At 37.2% G+C, this 22303-nt stretch overlaps 2 protein-coding genes across 2 annotated transcripts; one reads left to right on the top strand and one right to left on the bottom strand.

The window, feature by feature from the left end:
- The first annotated feature begins 692 nt into the window (after positions 1-692).
- Positions 693-9059, top strand: LOC127934563 (synemin-like). Its single transcript, XM_052532032.1, has 4 exons — positions 693-1663; positions 3099-3223; positions 4878-4948; positions 5125-9059. Exons 1-4 carry the CDS (start codon positions 866-868, stop codon positions 7329-7331), a joined length of 3201 nt encoding a protein of 1066 aa, XP_052387992.1. The 5' UTR covers positions 693-865; the 3' UTR covers positions 7332-9059.
- A 153-nt stretch (positions 9060-9212) lies between these two features.
- On the bottom strand, positions 9213-22063 carry LOC127934564 (tetratricopeptide repeat protein 23). Its single transcript, XM_052532033.1, has 11 exons — positions 21779-22063; positions 21379-21550; positions 20971-21094; positions 20636-20777; positions 20301-20426; positions 15821-15992; positions 14188-14293; positions 13675-13805; positions 12502-12651; positions 9675-9757; positions 9213-9520 (listed from the first exon to the last, which is right to left on the bottom strand). Exons 1-11 carry the CDS (start codon positions 21850-21852, stop codon positions 9409-9411), a joined length of 1392 nt encoding a protein of 463 aa, XP_052387993.1. The 5' UTR covers positions 21853-22063; the 3' UTR covers positions 9213-9408.
- Between the last annotated feature and the right edge of the window lie 240 nt (positions 22064-22303).

Here is a 22303-nt window from a genome sequence, read left to right as displayed (position 1 = left end):
AATTTATTTTAAAGGGGTCTAGACATTGACCAACACCTAATGAAAAATGCATGGCTTCGTTTTGCTAGTACATTAGCTGTCTCCAAACTTGGATTCACAACATATTGTCGGAAAGGACCAAAGTAAGAATAAATAAATAAATACATAAACGTCGTGTGACAAAGAAAAAGAGTTTACGTTTTAGGCAACACTTTCGTTATATTTACACCGCAAATCCTCCTACCGTTTAACTACAATTTCGCGACTGTCCATCGATACGAGACTTTAATATATTAAACCTCAACGGTTTACCACTTCGCAATTCATACACCTGTAATATATCTTAAATGTCTTGTGTATGGCTGTTACCAAAAGTGAAACTTTGTGTAACTGAGGATGTACAAAAGGGAGTGCATTGTCCATTTTTCTCCACATGGGAGAGCCATCTCATATCTCACCATAGAGCTAAAGACGCACTCCTTCAAACATCTCACCGGACGGGACGGAGTTTTCATAACCTACTACGGCTAAGGAGTGAGTTATGAATATTAATTACAGCGTGCTGACGCAAGCTTTCCGAGGCGTTCAGTCACATAACCTAATTAATATTCAACTGTCTCGCGCATATTTGTTTCAGCAAATCACTGGGCGGGTTTCGCGTTGCGTAATTAATATTCATAAGCTAAACCGTCACCGTAGTAGGACCGCAGTGACAGTCTATGAGTAGGACTTGCTAACTGGACGTGGGATCAGCTGAAATCCTCCGCACTTGTTCGACTCTGCCTCCGCCCTGCGCTTCAACAACAGATGACAACAAAAGACCTGAAAAGCTTAACACATTTAAGCGTCAAGCAACGCTATTAGATTTACACTATTACAAAGGAAAATGTTTCGAATGCGAGAACCGTTTGAAAGCGACAGGCTCCAACTGCAGGAGCTCAACCAAAGACTCAGCCAGTACCTAATGCGCACAAAACAGTTAGAAGAAGAAAATACCAGCTTGATAAGTGAAATAAATTCAGTCAGAAAAAACAGGTCTGGAGAATGGGAAAACAAACACATGTCCGAGCTACGGGAAATGAGGAGACTGGTGGAGCGGTTAAATTTCGAGAAATGCAGAGCAGAGATGGAGCGCCAGAAGCTGCGCGAGGAACTTCAGATGATTCAAGCGATGCGTTCAGAGGAGGCTTCGGCGAGCAAAGGCATCGACACGGAGCTGAATGCCTGCAACAGGCAGCTCCATGATGCTCTTAAGACCAACAGTGCGTTAGAAGATCGCCTCGTTGAGCTCGAAAACGAATATAAGTTTTTGGAAGATGGCCACAGAAAGGAAATCGCCCACCTGAGGGACCAGGTGCGCTCCCGAACAGTGCGCGTTGTGACTCAAACGTGTCACGCACCTCCAGCTGTATCGATGGAAGAGGTGCAGGAGTATGCGGCCAACTTCACTGAAAGCTGGCAGGGTACTTTGGACATGTACCGCTTGAGGGTCGAGGAAATTGAAGAGTCTATCAAAGCAGACCAAGCCAGGCTGGAGGACATTCAGAGGGAAAAGAGGGACAGTGCTGCACAGTTCAAAAGGCTGCGTGACGAAATTGAGAAACAAACACAAGTACAGTTGAACCTTGAGGAGCAGCTCATAAACATGCAAGACAGTTTCGGAGATGAAATCTGCCGGTATCAGGTGGGTGTCAAAGCCAATCACAAGGTCCTCTAATAATAATAATAATAATAATAATAAAAAAAAAAATATATATATATATATATATATATATATATATATATATATATATATATATATATATATATATATATATATATATATATATATATATGTGTGTGTGTGTGTGTGTGTGTGTGTGTGTGTGTGTGTGTGTGTGTGTGTGTGTGTATATATATATATATATATATATATATATATATCTTGGCCAAGGGGACTTTGAGGATATATCACAACACCACAAATTTCTTCCAAGTGTAATATAAAAGATTACAAAACAGACATATAGTGTAAACCAAGCAGTCATCAACTTCATGTAAATGAACATTATCCCAACAGCTGTTTTTTGAATGAGCCCCTCAGGAGCTGAAGTGAGGAGCACTTCCGCACTGCCAGTATCCATGTTTATCATCTCTAGCTCAATATGCTTTGGAAAAATTGAGCATTAATGGTTTACCCTATGATTGCCTCTTTCCAGAGAGAATGACAAATGAGCAGTTACTGAAGTGAAGTGTAAGCATCAGTAAAGTGTTGTGTCAGTGTGGACTAAATTGAAACGGCTGCATGGAGGATGTCAGTCAGTCTCAACATATTACTGCAACTAGCCTTTTTGGTGCCAAATATTCAGACACCACAAACAGATATGCACCAAACAAGCAGACTAATGTTGCTGCCCTATAATGAACATTTGCTGACAGAATTATTCAAGTCAAAAGATTTAAGTGCTATGTAATACTAATGTAGGGCAAATGTAGCTAATATTTAAATTAGGTGAAATGAATGCCACAAATTGAGATCACCAAGAGTGTGTGATGGAGAATGTGAAGCCACTGAAGAAAAAGGAGAATTTAAAGGCTTTTATGAACCATTGAATTTAGCATATTGTATATTTGATTTGTGAACTATGTTGATTTACTGTAAAGACCCTTGTGTTATGACTTGGAGCAACCTGAAGCAGATAACTCTTTGATCATTAAAAACACCTGTCACTTTTTTATAAATAATGTTTTATCAGGGGGTGATGTTGGAAGAGCTCTCAAACAGGTGCATTACACAAACAGTAGCACCCAAATAGATACTTTGGATCGATATGATGCAAGTGGACACCCTTCTGAAAGAGAGAGATGGGATAAAAATAGGTTTCATAGTTTAAATGGTACTACTAAGTGCATTAGTGAAAAAGCATTGTTTGTAACTGAGATTGAAAGGTAAAACCTTTCCAAACCTAACCCAGTTACATTTATAATTACCACAGACTTTCAAGTCACTAATAAGATTCCTTCCTTCAGAAGAAGAAAAAACGCTAGCCTTTTATCTTTAAGTATATTGAACTTTGTGTGTGTGTGTGTGTGCGTGTGTGTAAAAGAGCAAACAGTCTAACTACCTTCTTGTCCTACAGGCTATCATTGAAGAACTGGAGTATGAGCGCAGAATGCTGTCTAACACCATCTCAGAGAAGCTGAAGGACCATCAGGATCTTTTACAGGTCAAGATGGATCTTGCTCTGGAAGTAGCTGCATACAGGTAGAGCTCCTACAAAATTCAATTAAATGCTGCTTCTCCATAAACGACCATGTTGTACCTTCAACACAAGGCTTGAGTACAGTCCATATCAGGACAAATCAGCATTTCTTTTTCTGATAATTCGTACTCGTTCATTGATTCCAGAGGTCTTCTACTAAAACCTTCATTTTATCCATCCAGTTTTTAAAGTTCCCTCAAACTCATATTTGCTGAAGTACTCTCTCTGGTCGGATGTCAGTTCAAGTGTAGGGATGAATGACCTGTATGTGTGCCCTTAAAATGAGTCTCCTCCCACATTCTTTTGGTGGTGACGTTAAATATTAATACAAAAATTACTTCTGCTTCATCGATTTTAGCTGGCATGGCAGCTCTAAGGACTAGTGCAAGGGTGTTTGAAAGTTATTAAAATGTCTTCTGTTTGTATTTCATTCACAGGTGTCGTTCACAAAGAATTTTTTTTTTTTACATTCCAATCCTCTGATTTTCTTATTTATTTCTATCTTAACATGCACTAGCTGGACAAATTTGACCAGTGTGTTGGGATCTTATGCAGCACCTCGTGTATGATATGGTGCTTAAGTTAAAAGATATTCCATTCCACTTTCCATGTCACAAATCTGTAAATGAAAAATAAAAGCATTCTGTGTGGATGACCCCTTATTCTGCTATTCTAAACATGTGGGGTATCTAAAACTTTCTCCATGCAGTTATGTGAATATACACATTTCACTGTAGTCTGTTTAGAGATTTGAGTAGTCAAGTTTGACACCATCCACGACATGAGCCTCATGGAAGTATTTTTAGTCTCTGCAGCAACAGAGCAACTAACGGCTGCCCATTTGGAAAGTCTGTGTACAGCCCCACCCCTCTTTCCCTTTTAGACTGGTTAACTCATCTGTTTTTATGACCTAATAACTGTACATTTAACACTGAAGCAGATTTATGATTTTTATTCAATTGTAAAGCCACCTGATGCATTAGCTAATGCACATGGAAGATTAGCACGTGCAGTTATTAAATGAAGCCACACAACAATAGATTAAATGTTGCAGATCCACCACTACTGGTTGTATTTGTAAAATATCATTTGTCAACCACCATTTATTCTTAGAGTCAAAAGTTTGGTTGGTCCCTTGAAGTATTTTGGATACTACGGAAACATGATGTAGAAGTGTCTTTCCATTGTCTGTTTAAAACTGCACACCGTGTTCCATGATGAAAACAGACAGGGTCCATTGTGGCAGTTATTTTTAGTTTAGTCTTTCAGAGGAATCCCAGGGGACTTTCATAGGAAAACTGTCTGTATTTCAACAAAGTCTGCTTCGCTTTGGTTCTCCAATGTATTTTTCATGTTTAAGCAATGTCAAGGTAGGTTTAAAGTGCTCAAGGACCCAATTAAACACAATGGTGGATATGAGTTGGAGAGATAAGAGTGTTGGTGATCTTAACTAGTGATCTTAACTGTGTTTCTGTTTAGGAGAAGTTCATAGGCTTGGTAGGTTTTTCGGTTGCCATTAATGTTGTTTGAGCTTTTGCGTGATCATTGCATTCTCAAAAGAGGTGAAAAAGAAGTGCTGAGGTTTTGTTCACGATACTGTAATTAGACTGACCTTAAATGTGCTCGTTTAACCTTTGGAATTGTTATGTTCATCAGGGCACTCTTGGAAGAAGAAGGCAGACATGCTCAAACATGGTCTAATCAGCATTCAAGAGAAAGATTAATAGGTATTTGTCATCCAGCATGAAATAAAGTTTTTAACAACTGTGAAGTACTTTGATTTAAATTATTCAAACATTAGATAATTATTGATTTAGCATACTTAGAGAGATATTAGAAAGTAAAATGTTAATCATTCTAATTTTTATCTTTCTACTGTATTGTGTGTTGTTTACATCTGTAGATAAAAAAAGGTTGACCCATCCTTACACTCCAAGAGTGTCTGTCAATTCAGTAAGTCGATCAGATACAAGACAAAAAGCCTTCTCGGGATATGATGTTAAATATATGGAACCTATTTCCAGCCTCAGAACCTCATCTACAAGTCAGTTTCACTCTCGCGAACCCTCCGGGATTGTGCCTATCAGTGTATCAAATCGTGCAAACCAAAGTCCTGCTTCAAGAAGGGACATGATTTCCTTCACCAAAGCAGCACAGGTAGCTGCTTCAAGTACCCCAAAACCAGGAGTCTCTGCTGTTGAGATAAAAAGAGAGGAGACCGATCAGAGAATTGTGAGAAAAGAGGTATCACAGCAGTCTTCAAAGGTCTCAATTGATCATCCCCCCTCTAAAATCGAAAGTACAACAAGCTCTACAGCATCAAAAATAGAGAAACCAAAGCCAGTGAAAGTGATATCACCTCCTGTGAACTTGAGTAGGACCATTGCTGAAGAAAGCAGTCAGATATATGATGAACTAAAATCAATGGATGTCAAACAAGATGAAGAAAAATCCAGCAGCAATGAAAAAAAGGCAGCTATGAAAGAAGAAGGAAGGGGTGTGAAAGAATCAATAGCTGAAGATGAGAGAGAGTCTGAAAATGTAGGGCATAAAGTGTTTGTAGGTGAGGAAAAAGTATTAGATGCAGTTTCTATGGAGGAAATCATTCAGCAGGTCATGAAACCAGCTGGTTTAGATTCTAAGGTCAGCTCATCCTCTGACTCAAAAGTCACATATCATGTGGAGAAAACAGAGCAAGAGGATGGAACCACCAAGACTCAGATTGTCTTACAATCTAAAGTCGAGGAGGAGCTGGACCTGTCTGAAGATTCTGCCTTGGAGGAACTTCTCAGCAAGGGAGTCAAGAAAGTGACCCTGGAGAACATTAAAGGAACCCCAACTGGAGCCATGATCGAGAACTTGCTGAGAGTTGGCCTGCAAGGTGAGAGTTTGGAAAATAGGTTGGTGAATGTGGAGATAATCCAAGAACCGGTGGAGTCTGACGAGGAGGGTGAAACTGAAATAGAGGAGACTTTGGAGATTAAGTCTGAACAACCAAATATTGATCCCTCATCAATGTTCTTCCAAATCGAGGAGCTAGAGAGTGACCCCAAGACCATGAAACCCTGTGAGAGTGGTTCTGCTGAAGCCTCACAATATGGAAACAGTGGCTCTGTGCAGGTTCAGGAAGTTTCCAGAGATGAAAGCTTACCCTACTTCTCACATGGCCAAGACTCACAAGAGTATTTCGTCTTCACTCCCGAAGACAATATTTCAGAGTCTGAGAAGGGTGGAAGGTTTATGTCTTATAGCCATTATGGAGTTGTGGATGATCTGTCTGATGAACGATATTACCTTGAAGACGACCTCAAACAGCCCACTGCTGAAGGTCACAGTTACAGAGATTCACCTGAATACGAACACTCTCTTTTGAGAGACAATATCCAAGACTGCATAATCGAAGAGGAGGTACATGTCTCTCCTACCCTGCAACAGTCCATAGTGGAGATCCTGAGGGAGGACTCACTAGACCCTGAACAGCAGCTTAAAGGAGCATTAGAGCAAATCCAAGACAATGTATCTGGAGCCCTCAAGGAAGAGCTTGGATTTTTTACGAAAGGTAGAGAAACTCCAGAAAATGTCTCTGTGGACGTTAAAAAAGTAGAACAAGTTGCAGACAATGGAACCATGACCATTGTGGCAGAGCTTAACGTGACCCAGACACTGGAGGAATCTGGATTGCTGGAAGGAGGAGGAGATGATCTATCTGAGGAGCAGATAGTGGCAGCACTAAGCTCATCCCACCCAAAGCTCCAGCAGGCTATCGGCGGAGGAGCTGCAGTAGGATACACCATGAAAATTTCTCAAGAGGAGATTCAAATGGAGGGAATGCCTTGGATAACCGGCGACGAAGCGATCCAAGAATGGAGCTCAACCGATGAAGCTGGCAAGACAGAAAAACACATCAAGCTGGGCCCTAGTGAGAAATCCTTCACTTTTCAGATGGATGTAAACAACGGATCTTCTGCATCAGCAAGTGGAGGAACCGTCGATGTACAAAGAGGTGGCGGTGCTAACGAGTTCCCACAGACACAGATGATTGACCCCCACTTGAAGGTCTGTCATGAGAAAAGAATCGCAACTGTTTATCTTGAAAGCCCCAAAGAGTGATAACATAATGAAATAACAGTGAAATTACACATTATATCTCAAAATAGCATGTCAATCACATCAGGTGTTGTAAAACATAATCCAAAATCCATGGTCCATCATGACTATACACTACTGTTCAAGTCAGTAAAAAAGTCAGTAAGTCAGTAAAAAAAATAAAAATAAAATATGTATTAAATTTATCCAAAGTGACAGTAAATACATTTATAATGATACTGAAGGATCATGTGACACTGGAAGACCAGAGTAATCCCTGCTGAAAATGTAGCTTTTTTCATCAGGAATAAATTACATTTTAAAATATACTTAAACAGTAATTTTAAATTGATATAATATTTCATTAAATTACTGTTGTAATTTTGACCAAATAAATACAGCTATGGTGAGCATAAATTATTTCTTTCAAAAACACTGTAAAATCTTCCAGACCCCAAATGTTTAAACAGCAGTTTATCGGACTTAAAGTATCTAAAGTGTTAACAAAGCTAATCACTTTTTATATTCAGTTTTTGTGTGATCTTAAACTAACAAGATTAACTGTCTGGACATTTTGTTTGACTTCATTTTCATATTGTGCAACTTTAAGCGAAAAAGTGAAATACAAAGTTTTCTTTTAAACTTTCAAGTAGCAGTTCTCTTAAAAATATACATCATTGAATTTGTTATAGTACCATACTGTGCTTCTGCTTTCCACAGCATTTCAAAAACAAGCTCGGAATGAACAGATAAGAGATATTTACAGAAGCACAGGTATGCAGAAATTGTAGTGCTCACTTTAACTGGCCATTTATTTGTCTGTTATTCAAAACTGAATTCATAGTATCACAGATATTTTCAGTAACGAATTTGAATTTTTTCACGCCCATGAAATGAGTTTATATAGTGGTCTACATTTGGTCACAGTCAGTGTCGAGTTCTAATGAAGGTGAAAAGCACTAGGACTGTTGACTGTCTTTCCTGTCTCCCAGAGATCTCTTAATCCTTAAATTACATTAGACCAGCAAGGACTAATCTAGCAATCCTGCTCTTACAGGACAACACATTTTTCATTGCTCTAGTACTGTACAGAAACAGTGAGGGGGGAGGGGTTTGATCGTAGAAATCTTACATTAAAAATAAGTGCTAGACAGCTTACACGGAAGCATTTAAAATTTCCCTCTATTTTTCTATTTATCTTTAACGGATATTCATGTTAACATCATCAGATGCTGCAATGGTGACTTTCCTGTGCCTATTAACAGTGATATAAAAATTAAAAAAAAGGAGGCGAAATGATATGCAGTATAATACAAATGAAACGCATTTCGGGTTTACTGATTAGGCTGGGTTACATAACACAAAAAAACGTTGGGAAACATTAGGTTAACAGATACAGGACAAGTTATTAAGGCTTAGTTTTCAATAGCATTGACCATTTCCAGGCATTTATCTGGATCCCTTGATGTTTTTTTTAGCACCTGTTGTTCTTTGTCTGAATCTATTCATAGGGTTCTCTACTGTGTGAAACCTCTTTTTGTGCATCTACAGATTTACAATATGCTGTGTAAGTTTTACTGGCATAGCAAAGACTGAATTGGGATTGCATATTACAGATGCATTTTTGCTAACTGAAAATTCATAAAAGGGGTGTTGTGTGTGCTGTTGTACTCTTAAGAAAAAGACTAGTCTGCTCACTTTCTGAATATTGGTTTATATGCAAACACAATAAACAAACACTTATAAAATGTATGTTCCGAGTTTTGCTCAATTCTCAGAAATAATATGACTCTAAAACTCTTCTGCAGCTTTCCAGTCAGGAAGTATTTGCAGAAACCTCTGTGACGGTGTATTAGATCACCGCTGGACAGTTCTCATTTCATGAAGTGCAGAGGTAGTCACAGTCTCTGCCCTTCAACCTTGACAACCACTCTGAGACACAGAAACAGAGATTAAAGACACAGCGGAGCTTGTGTGTTGTTCTAGAAATATTGCCTTGTTTTTTTCCAATCCACAAATTTCCCTTGGTGAAATAGGACGAGGTCAAACATCCCTGAAAGTCCATGGCACAATCATTCGATCCGTCTGCTGGTCACTGCTGTTATGAGTTAGACATGCTAGATGTCACCTCAGATACAGATGATACCACTGCACAGAATGGAGGCCTTGTTTCAAGACCAATGTCCTTGTGTCCTTCACCAATCTCTGGTGACCTATAAAAAAAAACATCAAGCATTAAAAGCCTCATCTATAAATAATATTCACTTTAACTAGCACGCTACATTCAGGTGAAATCCCAGAATTTTAGAGTGCATTAAATATAAAATATTGTGCTCCTGCTATATTGTGACTGAGTAGGAAACTCACTGAGACAGCATGTCCACAGTTCTTTGTGTGGCTTTGGTTTTCTTGTGCTGAGGACCATACAGCATATTCTGAATATCCAGACACTGTAAGAGACACAGATATGGGTGGTTGGCAAAACATTTGGGAAGCTGACATGACCTGTGGTGCTTAAAAACTATTTTATATATATATATATATATATATATATACACACAAAATTAAGTTATTATTTTTCTCATACCTGCTGCATTTATGTGAACAAAAATACAGTAAAAACAGTAATTTTTTATGTACTACAATTAAAATAACTAAATAATTTATTTAAAATATTTAACAGGTTGTATATATATATAAAATAAAATTATTTAGTTATTTTAATTAATAATTTATATATATATATATATATATATATATATATATATATATATACAACCTGTTAAATATTTTAAATAAATTTAGTTATTTTAATTAATAATTTATATATATATATATATATATATATATATATATATATATATATACAACCTGTTAAATATTTTAAATAAATTTAGTTATTTTAATTAATAATTTTTATATATATATATATATATATATATATATATATAATAAAAATATGATCATGTATTTATTATAAATTATATACATTTGTGCTGTTTTTAAGGCTTATAGCACTATAAGGCTTCATATGAGGAATATTTGTACTTTTAAGTTGTTAATTTGTCAATCGCAGAACCATTTTTTAATAAAAAGAAATGGTGACCAGTTGCAGGACTTTATACCTTCATATAATTTTTTATCTAAATGACACATTGTTGACACATTATGCATAAACAACCCAAATGGTTGTGAATTATGGCCAAATACAGAAAATGCAATCAAACACTGGACTATCAACAGACTTCCTGAGCAGTTCATCCATGAAAATTGGATTTTGAAAATTATGATCGTTCTCATCATTTTTACAAAAGATTGAAAAGCTTGGTGAACAATAAAGAGCTGGTTAAGGTATGATAAAGTAAAAAAAACAGCCTGTGAATGTGAAACTAAAATATATGTATATAAAATCCATTTATAACTCTTACATTTTAAAACTCAGTAACCTTTACTGCTCTGTGGGGCTTGAGGTAGTGGACAGCATGACTCTGATTTCACAGACATAGTAGAGAGGAGGAGTGCCTTTGGCACCCACATATAACAGCATACCTGGCCAAGCCGCTTCACTTCCTCAAATAAACCCTCTCTCATTCACTCAACAACATCTTCAAAACAGCAATGGTTTGAGGAAAAAAAACACTCGAAATGACGACATGGCGGCAGTCTTTCCAAAAAACAACAAAGGAAAGTACTGTTCAAAGTTTCCTTTACGACTGAGAAGTTTCAGTCCATGTTTTCATCACTTTCCAAAGGCAAAAGTGATGTCATGGGGCCCACTTCAACGGGAAAACAGTCACAGCGTTGCTCTTAAGTGTGTGTGTCTATTATAAAACCCTGGACTACACATGCCTCTAAAAGACCAAACAAAACTTTGTTTAATACAAGAAACAAACCCAATATACAAAACCCATATAAAACTTTTATTGGTTATTTAAATCCCTGTTTCTGTTTTAACCACAAAACCCTGGCATTAGGCCAACGTCTAAACTGGGAGTGTGTTGCTCTGCAGCAAATGCAGCTGCTGTCATGATTACAGGAGAAAGAACATGATATGAGTTGCTCGAAACTGTCAGAGGTAATGTGGAAAGGTTAGTATCCTGAGGACGTGCAGAGTGTGGGAGCACTGATTCACAAGCCCCTTCGATACGACAACAAAGAAACATAGCAACAGTGCTCATTTACAGACCAGAGGGAATGGGTTACCAAAGATAAACAGTCAGGGTTTCAGTCTGACCACATAAAAATGTCAAATCCATTTGCATATTTAGGACATACAAAAGACGTTTGGAATGTAAATAAAAGAGATAATGTTTTCAGAGCCTATGACTGCATCAGATGACACAAAAGAGAATAAATAATGTTGCCAATCAAAGTGTGGCATGACTCCTTGAGGAGGACGTCGAGGGAGAAATGAGCTGTCCAGTACATGAAGAATAACACTGTCCAGTCCAAAAACAGTCCAGCTTTAAATAGAGAACAAATTACCAAAACAAACAGACTGTCCAAAGTAACATGTCTACTCCATACGTAAAAGTTAAAAAGACATCATTTTAGAATGCTAGAATGCACCCCGGCTATGAAAACTGCATCCAGAAGGACCAAGAACACAATGTTTTCCCTTGGAATGTTTTTTTTTTTTTTTTGTACACGAAGATGCATCCCCTCTGAGGCAAAATATAATTCCTGCTACACTCCAAGATTAGAGCAAAACTCTGTGGACATCCAGTACAGTCCTCAGAGACTTTGATCGAGATAGCTGTTCAGATCTTTTTGTGCAAACTGCAGAAGCAAACCGGTCATGTGTATTAAAGTTGAGATGTAATGGAAGTGGCAACAAATCTTGTTTTTCATATTGTGACGTACCGAATAAAGAAGGAAAAAGGAACTTGGTTCTATCCATTAATTGTTGATTGGTTGCAGATCTAAATTTGAGCTTACAGTAGGAAATTTACAACATATCCTTGTGGAACATGATCTATACTTAATATCCTAATGATTTTTATCGATATATCGAAAATAGATAATTTTCACCCATACAATGTTTTTCGGCTATTGCTAAAAATATACCCCAGCGACTTGAGACTGCTTTTGTAGTCCAGGGTCACATATACATATATACATGTATGTATATATATCCATTAATGGCTAACAGCCTCTCCTACAGCTAAGTGATCTTGCATTATATTTGGTTCACCTTCTTGAGGGTCCTGTGGGAGTGTCTCATCTGACCCTGTGTCATCTCCACTCCACCAATCAGCTGCAGCGCTTCTGCCACCTCTGCACTCAGCTCACCAAACGTTCTCTTCTTATAGGCTAGAGACTCTCTTTGGATCTCAGCACATCTCTAAAACACAAAAACAGAGTATAAGAAATAACCCCAACTTTAGAACCATAATCATCCTAGATATATCCTCCAACAATGGTCAATTAAAAAGGTTTTTAAATGATCAGTGCTATAGCATTTACATTTGGTCACCACATCTAGATCAAGTTATATACTACATCCTTAATATTTAATTAATATAAAGTTATATACTACATCCTTAATATATACTGCTGTTGAAAAGTTTGGGGTTGGTAAGATGAAATGTTTTTGAAAGTATTTTATGCTCACTAAAGATGTATTTATCTGATCAATACAGTAAAATCTGTAATATTTAAAAATATTATAAAAATGTAAAATAACTTTTCTATTGGAATATATTGTAAAATTTCATATATTCCTGTGATGTCTTCAGTGTCTCATGATCCTTCAGAAATCATTCAGATATGCTGATTTGATGCAAAGGTAACTATGTTACTATAATATATGTGTATGTACCGTATTTTCCGTACTGTAAGTCGCACTTTTTTCCATAATTTGTCTGGTCCTGCGACTTATAGTCAGGTGCGACTTATATGTTTTTTTCCTCGTCATGACGTATTTTTGGACTGATGCGACTTATACTCAGGTGCGACATATAGTCCAAAAATAAGGTATATGTATATATGTATATATATATATATATATGAAGAGTTCAGATGCAAAAACCTCTAAATGCCATCTGAAATTTGTATCTAAAATTAGGAATTTTTTCAGGCTGCTATATTTATGTTCAGTTATTTCACTTTAATAGCCTGGAAAAGGACCTGCACATTGCCATTGAAGTAAAATGACTCAACCTAAGCATAGGAGCTTGATAAAAATCCTAATTTTAGATGAAAATTTCAGATGGCATTTAGAGGTTTTTGCATCTGAACTCTTCATATATATATATATATATATATATATATATATATATATATATATATATATATATATATATATATATAAAGATCCACATCTATTCCATAATATACACCATATCCAGAAGAGTTTGAAGCTGACCTCCTGTTGTCCTGTGAGTAGGAGGAAATGACTGAAGTCATCTTGAGCAGATAGGGTGAGTGTGTCCTGTGGGCCTAGTGCACTTCTATATACACTTATACTCTGCTCAAAAAAGTGTGCTGCTGAATCTACTGAAACAGGAAAAGAGATGAACATAATCACACTTCTTTAGTTTTATCTAATGCCTTTTTACATAATACGAGTCCTCCACTTCTTAAAGAGCTATTCCAAGACATTGTCATATTTTTCATTTGATTAGATGGAGGTCACCTTCAAGACTTTACTGCTTGTTATGCAGGGCAGCTAACATAAAGCTCTCCTAATGTATAGTCTGCGAAACACCATTCACTCCAATGGCTAACTTGAAATGCTGGATCAGATCTAAGTCATCTAAATCACAGGACGCCTTCTGGTCATTTTTTTTTATACTAATATTGACTTCATAACACATCTCATCATTTCTGTGTGATGCTCGGGGCCTAATTAAATCCTATTGTGAATGCAGTCGGTCACCGTTGTGATGAGGCTCTGAAGTGGAAGAGTAGGCCAGAGCCAAGCTGTGTGCGATCTGGGCCCCCTCCAGACCCCCAGGACTCTGACGAAGAGCTATGGAATGAGCCTGCAGAAGAGGGAGTGAGAGACGCAGATAGTTAAAGACAGATATATCACATATCACACCCACCCTCAAACACGGGGAAATATTATCAATAGTTCCTGGCTTTAAATAACGCTGCGGTCCAGTTTTAAAAACCATTAGAAAAAAATTATGTCAAAAAAAACATAACCCATGGGCAAAATATAGCTTGTGGAGGAATTCAGTCTGACCTATGTGATGATTTTTAGAAAAAATAATACAAATATTCCTGTTCATTTATTGTACTATTATGACATTATCAAGCCTATCTTCTTTGTCAATATTATCATTTGATTAATATTTCCTAATTACTAATTTCATGCACTACTGTTCCAAAGTTCGGGGTCCTTATGACAGTTTAATGGTTTCGAAATATTTTACACTGGAAGGCTGCATTTATTTGATTAAAAACATTAATATTGTGAAATATTATTACAATTTAAAATAACCGTTTATTATTTTAATATATTTTAAGTAATTCCTTTAATAGCAAATGGACATTTTCAGCAGCCATTACTCCAGTCTTCACCGTCACAAGACACAAGATCATCACAAATTCATTTGGTGCTCAAATTTAAATCCTATTGAACCTGAATTAACAAGCTAAAGAGAAGACTAAAAGCAGAAACCCTCCAAAGAAATCAACAGTTGAAAATGGCTGGATTAAAGGCTGGGAAAGCATCTCAATGGATGAAACCCAAGAGTCTGGTGATGTCTATGGGTGGCAGAGTAACTGCTGTGATTGCATGCAAGGGATTCACAACTAAATATGTGAACCCAAAGCTGGGTTGAGATCTGGTGACTGTGGAGGTCATTGGAGTAAAGTGAACTCATTGTCATGTTCAACAAACTGAGATGATTCGAGTTTTGTGAGATGGTGTATTATCCTGCTGGAGGTATCCATCAGAAGATGGGTACACAATAGTCATAAAGGGATGGAGATGGTCAGCAACAATATTCAGGTAGGCTGTGGCGTTTAAACAATGCTCAATTGATACTAAGGGACCAAAAGTGTGCCAAGAAAATATCCCCCACACCATGACACCACCACCAGCAGCCTGAACCGTTGAGACAAAGCAGGATAGATCCATCCTTTCATGCTCTTTACGCCAAATTCTTACCCTACAATCTGAATGTCACAGCAGTGTGTTACCAAGCAATCGAACAGGTGTACCTAATAAAGTGGCCGGTGAGTGTGTGTGTGTATATATATATATATAGCAACTCAGCCACATAGCCGAACAGAGCAGGGTCATTGATATGGTGCATAAAAGTCTTAGTGCCATATTCATCCACAAATGCTCTCTGATGGACATTAGTCTTGATTGATATTAGTAAATTACATATGCTTCCTTTTTTACCCCAATATTGGTGATTAAAGCAGTATTGAGGTGATTATAAAAATGGGTTTGACACCTCTGCATTAGGTTGCCCATCTAATTCATCTGCTTAAATATGAGTTCAGTACAGTGTCATTCTCTGAGGGACAGGAATAATCCCTGCGCTGTTTACCAGAAGGAGATGCTCAATGGCTCTATCCAGATGTCCCTGTGCCTGTTCAATGGCCGCCATGTTTCTGTAAACACAGCAGATCCGACTGAGCTGAGCTCCTTTCTGAAACAGCTCCAAGGCTCTTTCACACTGACTGAGGGCCTTCTCAGGCTTTCCCTGCCGCTGGTACACCCTGTAGAAAACAAAACAGACACAAAGACGTCATTTATCATGAAATCAATCCACAATGTCACATACAGCACACTGTTGACCTCGCTTATGCATGCCATCAATAAGAATAACTCGTTTGTAATGCCAGGCATGAGCAAAAATCCCAGAACAATGAAAGGAAGAAGGTCAAGAAAACTCTGTTCATGCAAACTGGTTAAAAACTGGAAGAACTGCTATTTATTGCACAGAACGGCGGCACCAGCTCTGAACCTTCAATGATCTTGTTTTATTAAGATGTAGAGTGCAGCAAATCCGAACATGCCCTGCAGCTCTGAACTCAATACACAAGAGCTCATGTCTTTATTAGGCTGGATTCTCCTCTCTCAATATTGAGGCATCTAGTCTCACTCCTGAACAATGCACATTTTGCACTGTCTGCAAACTGTGAAGAAATTATGTACAGAAAATTCTATTCTATAAAAAGTTTAATACAACAAAAAACTGCTTTGCATTTTAACATATTTTAAAATGTTATTTATTCCTGTGGTGACAAGGCTGAATTTTCAGCAACCATTACTCCAGTCCTCAGTGTCACATGACCCTTCAGAAATCATTCTAATATGCTGATTTGGGGCTTACCAAACATTTCTTATTATTATCACAGTTAAAAAAGTTGTGCTGTTTAAATGTTTACGGAAACTGTGATAATTCCCCCCCCCCCCCCTGGATTATTTGATGAATATGAAGTCAGAAGTCAGAATTATCTGAAATCTTTTGTCTTTACTGTCACTTTTGATCAATTTAAGGCATGCTTGCTGAATAAAATTTATAATAATAATAATAAAATAAAATAAACTTTGTTAATTCATATTGTTTTAAATAGTTTAAAATCTTTAAAAACATTAATTACCATGGTTAAATATAAATAATAATAAATGTATAATCAGTTTGGTATCAGAATTTTAAATCTCACTGTCCATGAATTTACCAGGATGTAACTCTCTGATGTGTGCAGGTGTGTAGCAGTACTCTTTATGGAGACATGCATCAACACAGGGAGATCCCATGCTTCACCAATCCATCTTGCTAAAAGCCTTGAGTCCTTCTGATTCATCCACTCTAATGGATCCCAAACTCAATTTCCCCTCTCAGAGGGATTGGCCTGCTCATGCAGCATCCTTGCCCCATAAATATAAAGCTACCTTAAATCACAAACAAAGGTTAAAGCTTGATTAGTGGATTTCCACAGTGCACCTCTAAAATAGCAAGTGGATTTTCAACATAGATGGTTGACATTACACATCATTTGTAAGAATTCATGCATATCTACATAAGCTGATGATGATGGAGCTGTAAACATGTCTTATCTTCAATCTGTGGTGTATATTTTAGGATTGGAACATACAATTTATTCAAATGAAATCAAAAAGCTTTTAATCTGAATGTCCAATTATTTACTGCAATCAGGGAAAAATGCTCAAGGGCGACATTTGGAAAATGGCAAAGATTTTAAGCACGACTCCACCAAGGTTTTCTCATAGTAGTCTGTGTGTACGCTGGAGCACCCTGGTAATTTTTCAAGGCTGCATCAGAAATTCCAGACTCTGAGTGTCCTTTTAGGGGCAGCGTGTATGTGCCAACTCTACTGCCGCGCTGCCTGGGTACACAAACCTAAACACATCCTGTATTATGCCACACAGTGCTAACGTAATACCAGCCGTCCTCTCAGGCATCCTCTGTGGGAGGAGAGATATAATCTGCATGGAGAAATCTGATTTAATGTCCGTTATGCAGGGACGTAATGCAATGAGGGAGTTTTATATAAACTGTCAAGTAGTCCCCCAAGCCTTCTAATTAGTAATTGTTACCAGCCCAATACTGACGTAGACTGTGTATGAAAGATTTCAAGCTTGATAGAGAGCAGTGCCAGGCAATATTAGGGATAACTAGAGATACAGAGCAACAGAAAAGACATTGTCGCCTTAAAAAAAATGAAAGCAAACACTTTGATTACTTCATACTGGCATAAAAGCATTTCAAGTTAAGTCTCCAGCAAAGTTAGCTCAACTAATTTATAACATTACCAAAGTAACCACAGAGCAATGATTTAAAGGGATAGCTCACTCAAAAATTTTCATTCTGACAATACGTTTCATACATTCAATTAATGTTAATATTTTGGACCCCTTTCACTTTTGTTATTTGGGCAAAAACAGTTGTTTCTGCAAAATACACTGTAAAAAAAAATCCAACTTGCAAAAAGAATTGCTAAATGGTAAACAATCTTCAACTTCCTTGAGAAGTATTTTTAAATTCAATCAAAAGTATTTTTAAAATATATTTTAAAAGCCGCCAGTTATTAGTTGGGTCACATTTTTTTAAGTTAGGTTAACTTTTTTATTTTGTGTTCTGCAGAATAAAGTAATAGATGGTGAACTATCCTTTTAAAACAGTTTTCATCAAGACCCAGATTTCCTATCAGCCATCAAATGAATGTTAAGTGGATGGATGATTTAACACAGGAAAAATTAAACCCTTGAACATTTAAGCTTTGTTGGCTCACAGGCTTAGTGTGTGAAATGACAAAATAAAGCAATAAGCCCCAAGAAGCCTTGGTTTACAGTCAATTTATAACAGCTAAGAGGCATTGTAAAACCCTCTTAGCTGTTATAAATTAACTGTAAACCACGGCTTCACGGGGCTTATTGCTTTTATAAAACAGTTATTCCATATACGCACTAAATTTTCACAGAAAAAAAACAGAGAAAATAAAGTGTAATGATATAAATAAAAACAGTATTCTTCCACCAAACAATGTAGCTCCTCAGAAATGGCGGTTGTTCCAAAAAAAAGAGTGGTTGCAGAGCAACACACAGAAGTATGCAAATGTGTATGTTTATAGTGTAATTTACAAAGGCTTCGAATGCGGCTCAACCAATCAGAATCAAGGACCAGAACCATCCATTTTATAAGGAAAGGTACACTTCACCTCTGAATTCTGTCAAGGCCAAAAATTCCAACCAGCAAATGTTCAACCAGGGCTGATGTAAATATGTGAGGAGACTCATGTCAGTATGAAAGTGATATGCTGACAAACGGATGAAAACACAATCTGCCAAGGGTACCAAATAATTACCAATGCTCAAATTTTCCTACGTAATATTAGAAAGACTATACAATGTTATTTATTTATATAATTAATGAGCTTTACTGTATAGCAATTTATATTCTCTAGCACAGATGCCCTTACTTACATAACAAAGAGCAGCCATAGTAAAACCTGAGATGGCCCAGAGAGTTCTTCACTCACAACATGAACACAGCTGACAGACAAACCCCAGTCGTTCATTGTCACAGTCAAGACTGGTGAGACCAGCCATAATAAACACTGGGATCAATACAAGCTATTGAAGTTAATCAAGTCCTCCTGTGGGAGGATTATTACCCCTGAGAAACAAAAATCTTTGATTAATGCTCTCACATCCAAACTCCCAAATTAAAATGAAAAATAAACCCTTTGCTTTATCTATTTGTAATAAAGTGATGAAAAAAGAGATGCTTTTCTGCTCTGCACTAAATGACCAAACTGGAAAGAGCAGTGTGGAAATGTTATATCCTGCAGCCTTACACGCACTCTTAAGACGATTATACAGGACAAAAAAAAAAAACGTTTCTGTTTCTGTTTGTAATGCTGATAGGATTTTTTTTGTGGATGAGGATCACCACCTTGTGGTGAAAAATATTTTTTAAAGAGTACTGGTGATATTAGCTTGCAGTCCTAATGAAATTCCAGAGGTTCATATAATTATTCTTTAGCTTGGGCCCTTCAAAAAATAACTGAATTATCTAACTGTAGCATAACAACAAATTTTGATGCATATATGAAAGTGTATCCTTACTTACAATGCATCAGTGTCAGCTCGGAGTCATGCCAGGAAAAACATGGATTTAAACCTGAACCTGATATTTGAAACTGCAGAAGCCAAAAGAAATAAATAGACCACGGCGTGTGATTCACAGCAGTGCTTTGTGTGATGATTATCAGTGTGGACTTGGTTACCACATCATAGTTTAAGCCTGTAGACAAGTGCATGTGTTTATTATATAATAAGAAGACTGGGAAAATAGATTGAGATGTTTCTAAGAGTAATTACAAAAGGGATCTCTTTCCTCCTAGATCCAGACCTAAACATTTATTCCGGGTTGTTTTTTAAAAGGAAGACAAAGAGGGGCAGTGATTCATTTAGTAGCCATCTAATATAAGATTAGATCTCTTGTTAGTCCATTACAGTCAACCATAACAACAATTACGATTAAAATGGTCCCATACCTTGCTAAATTTGTAAATATTTCATACTCAATGTCCACTCTTTCCTCTTTCCCCATGGCTTCTTGCACAACAAGGTCTCCCACGACTATCTCTGCCTTCTGAAAGCTTGACTCGGCCTCTGCTAAAGTTCACATGGTTAAGTGAAGAAACATATTAAGGTTTTTATTCCATCATCTGAAACAACAAGGTTTGTATGATGAATTAGCAATTTTTACTACATCGCTAAATTTAACAATGCCATAGACAGAAAAAGATATAGTGTCTCTATAAAAGATTGAAACACTTAAGATGCACTTAAAAATGATTGCATTAGATGTTTATGGAAACAAGGATATTTTCCAAGTAGTAGAGCAGCATTTCCAAGAGTCTGATGTATGGTAAGAAGGCAGCTGAGGTGGCTCCTTCTCTCCTCCTGCTGACTGGAACGGAGTACTTCATGTGCTTGAGAAGCATGTTCTTGTGCCTGATGTGCCCAACCTGGAAAACAAGAGGTAAAAAGTTTGTTAGGAGGTAATTAACATGTTACATTTTTATATGTTTACAGTATATGACTGCCTAATAAATCCATTTGCATGATGCACAGGCAATGAAGGGTTTATTTTTCAACAGTAACAAGTAATTGCTCACTGTACATTTTTTCTATTTCTCGAAATGCATCAAATAATTTTACCTTTGTGTTGCAAGTAAGCTTTAGCCAGTCTTGATTGAGCTTGAGCCACTGCAAAATGCTCATTTCCATAAACCAGTCTGCTCAGTGCCAGGCAACGCACAAGCTCTTGGATACAGGGGTCATACTGCAAAGGTCGAACAAGCATAAAACTTTAAAACGGAGGAATGAAACAAAACATAATGAATAATGATCTGCAAGTGTCTAGCGTTTTCTTTTCTTTTTTAAATAGACCTTTGGTTCTGTACTGGAGAATAATAACATGCCTGGGGAGATTTATGTAATTCATAATGGATGGATCTTACCGAAATGTCGGTGCACTAATAAGGTTACATAAATCAGTAGGAGAGAACAACATTAGAGACTGAGTCATGTATTTCTGGGTAAGCTATAAGATTATTCCATGTGTACCTCTTCACTATCAGTCAAAGACTGAGCCCGTCTCTCACAAAGCGATAGTTTCTCTGCAGGAGTCATCATACTGTAATTCTTCACATCTGCTTTCTGTGAGATTATTGTCGAATCTGTTTCCTGCAGGGATTCTCCTGAACTGGCACTGCTGCTCATGTTGAAGCTGGTGAATCTGTAAAAGTTCAGAGCTCGTTTGGGTCTAAAAACAGTGAATTGGCTACATAGTAACGTGAATGGTTGCTTAGAGACTGTCAGCTCCTAACATTCTGCTAACCTTTTGTGCTCTACTAGAGAAATAAAGTCAAGATTTGAAACAACATGAAGGTGAGTAAATGATGACAGTGTTATTATTTTTGGATGAACTACATCTTTTAACAGAGACATGAGAATGGATACATACGGTTCATCGAGCGCAGTCACAGAACAGCTCTGCTGCGATGCGCGAAACGGTCCGCTGTGCGGTGCCAAACTCATTTTAATGGCGAAGGCAAATAAAACTCAACAGTCAATTCATAAGCTGACAGCTGATGGTAAAAATTAGTTCTCCTAAAAAAAACTCTATCAAGACTGTTGTTCTTTTCAGGAATCGTGGAAGGCACAGCTGTATGTGCAGCCGAGTAACGAAGATCACGAAAACCCAAACAAACGCTGTGATTGGTTGATTTCCCACACATGGGTTGAGTCATGTGACTCTCAAGACTGCGTTAATAAATAAAATATTGCATTTTAACGTTAAATCCATCCATGCTGTTTATTTTCTCATTATTTCAGTACAACTAAATTAAACTTTGACATTAATACATTTGACCATATTATCCAATGTATGAGCATGTGTGTAGCATCTACTCAATGTTTTTTTAATAAAAATGCTGTGAACTGAGGGTCTGCCAACCTGTGAGGTACAGTGAATTTTGATCATAGTTAC

The sequence above is a fragment of the Carassius gibelio genome, chromosome A18 (assembly GCF_023724105.1).
Source record: "Carassius gibelio isolate Cgi1373 ecotype wild population from Czech Republic chromosome A18, carGib1.2-hapl.c, whole genome shotgun sequence".
Lineage (NCBI taxonomy): Eukaryota > Metazoa > Chordata > Actinopteri > Cypriniformes > Cyprinidae > Carassius > Carassius gibelio.
The sequence above is the reverse complement of the archived record's forward strand: the minus strand, read 5'-3'. Positions and strand labels throughout refer to the sequence as shown.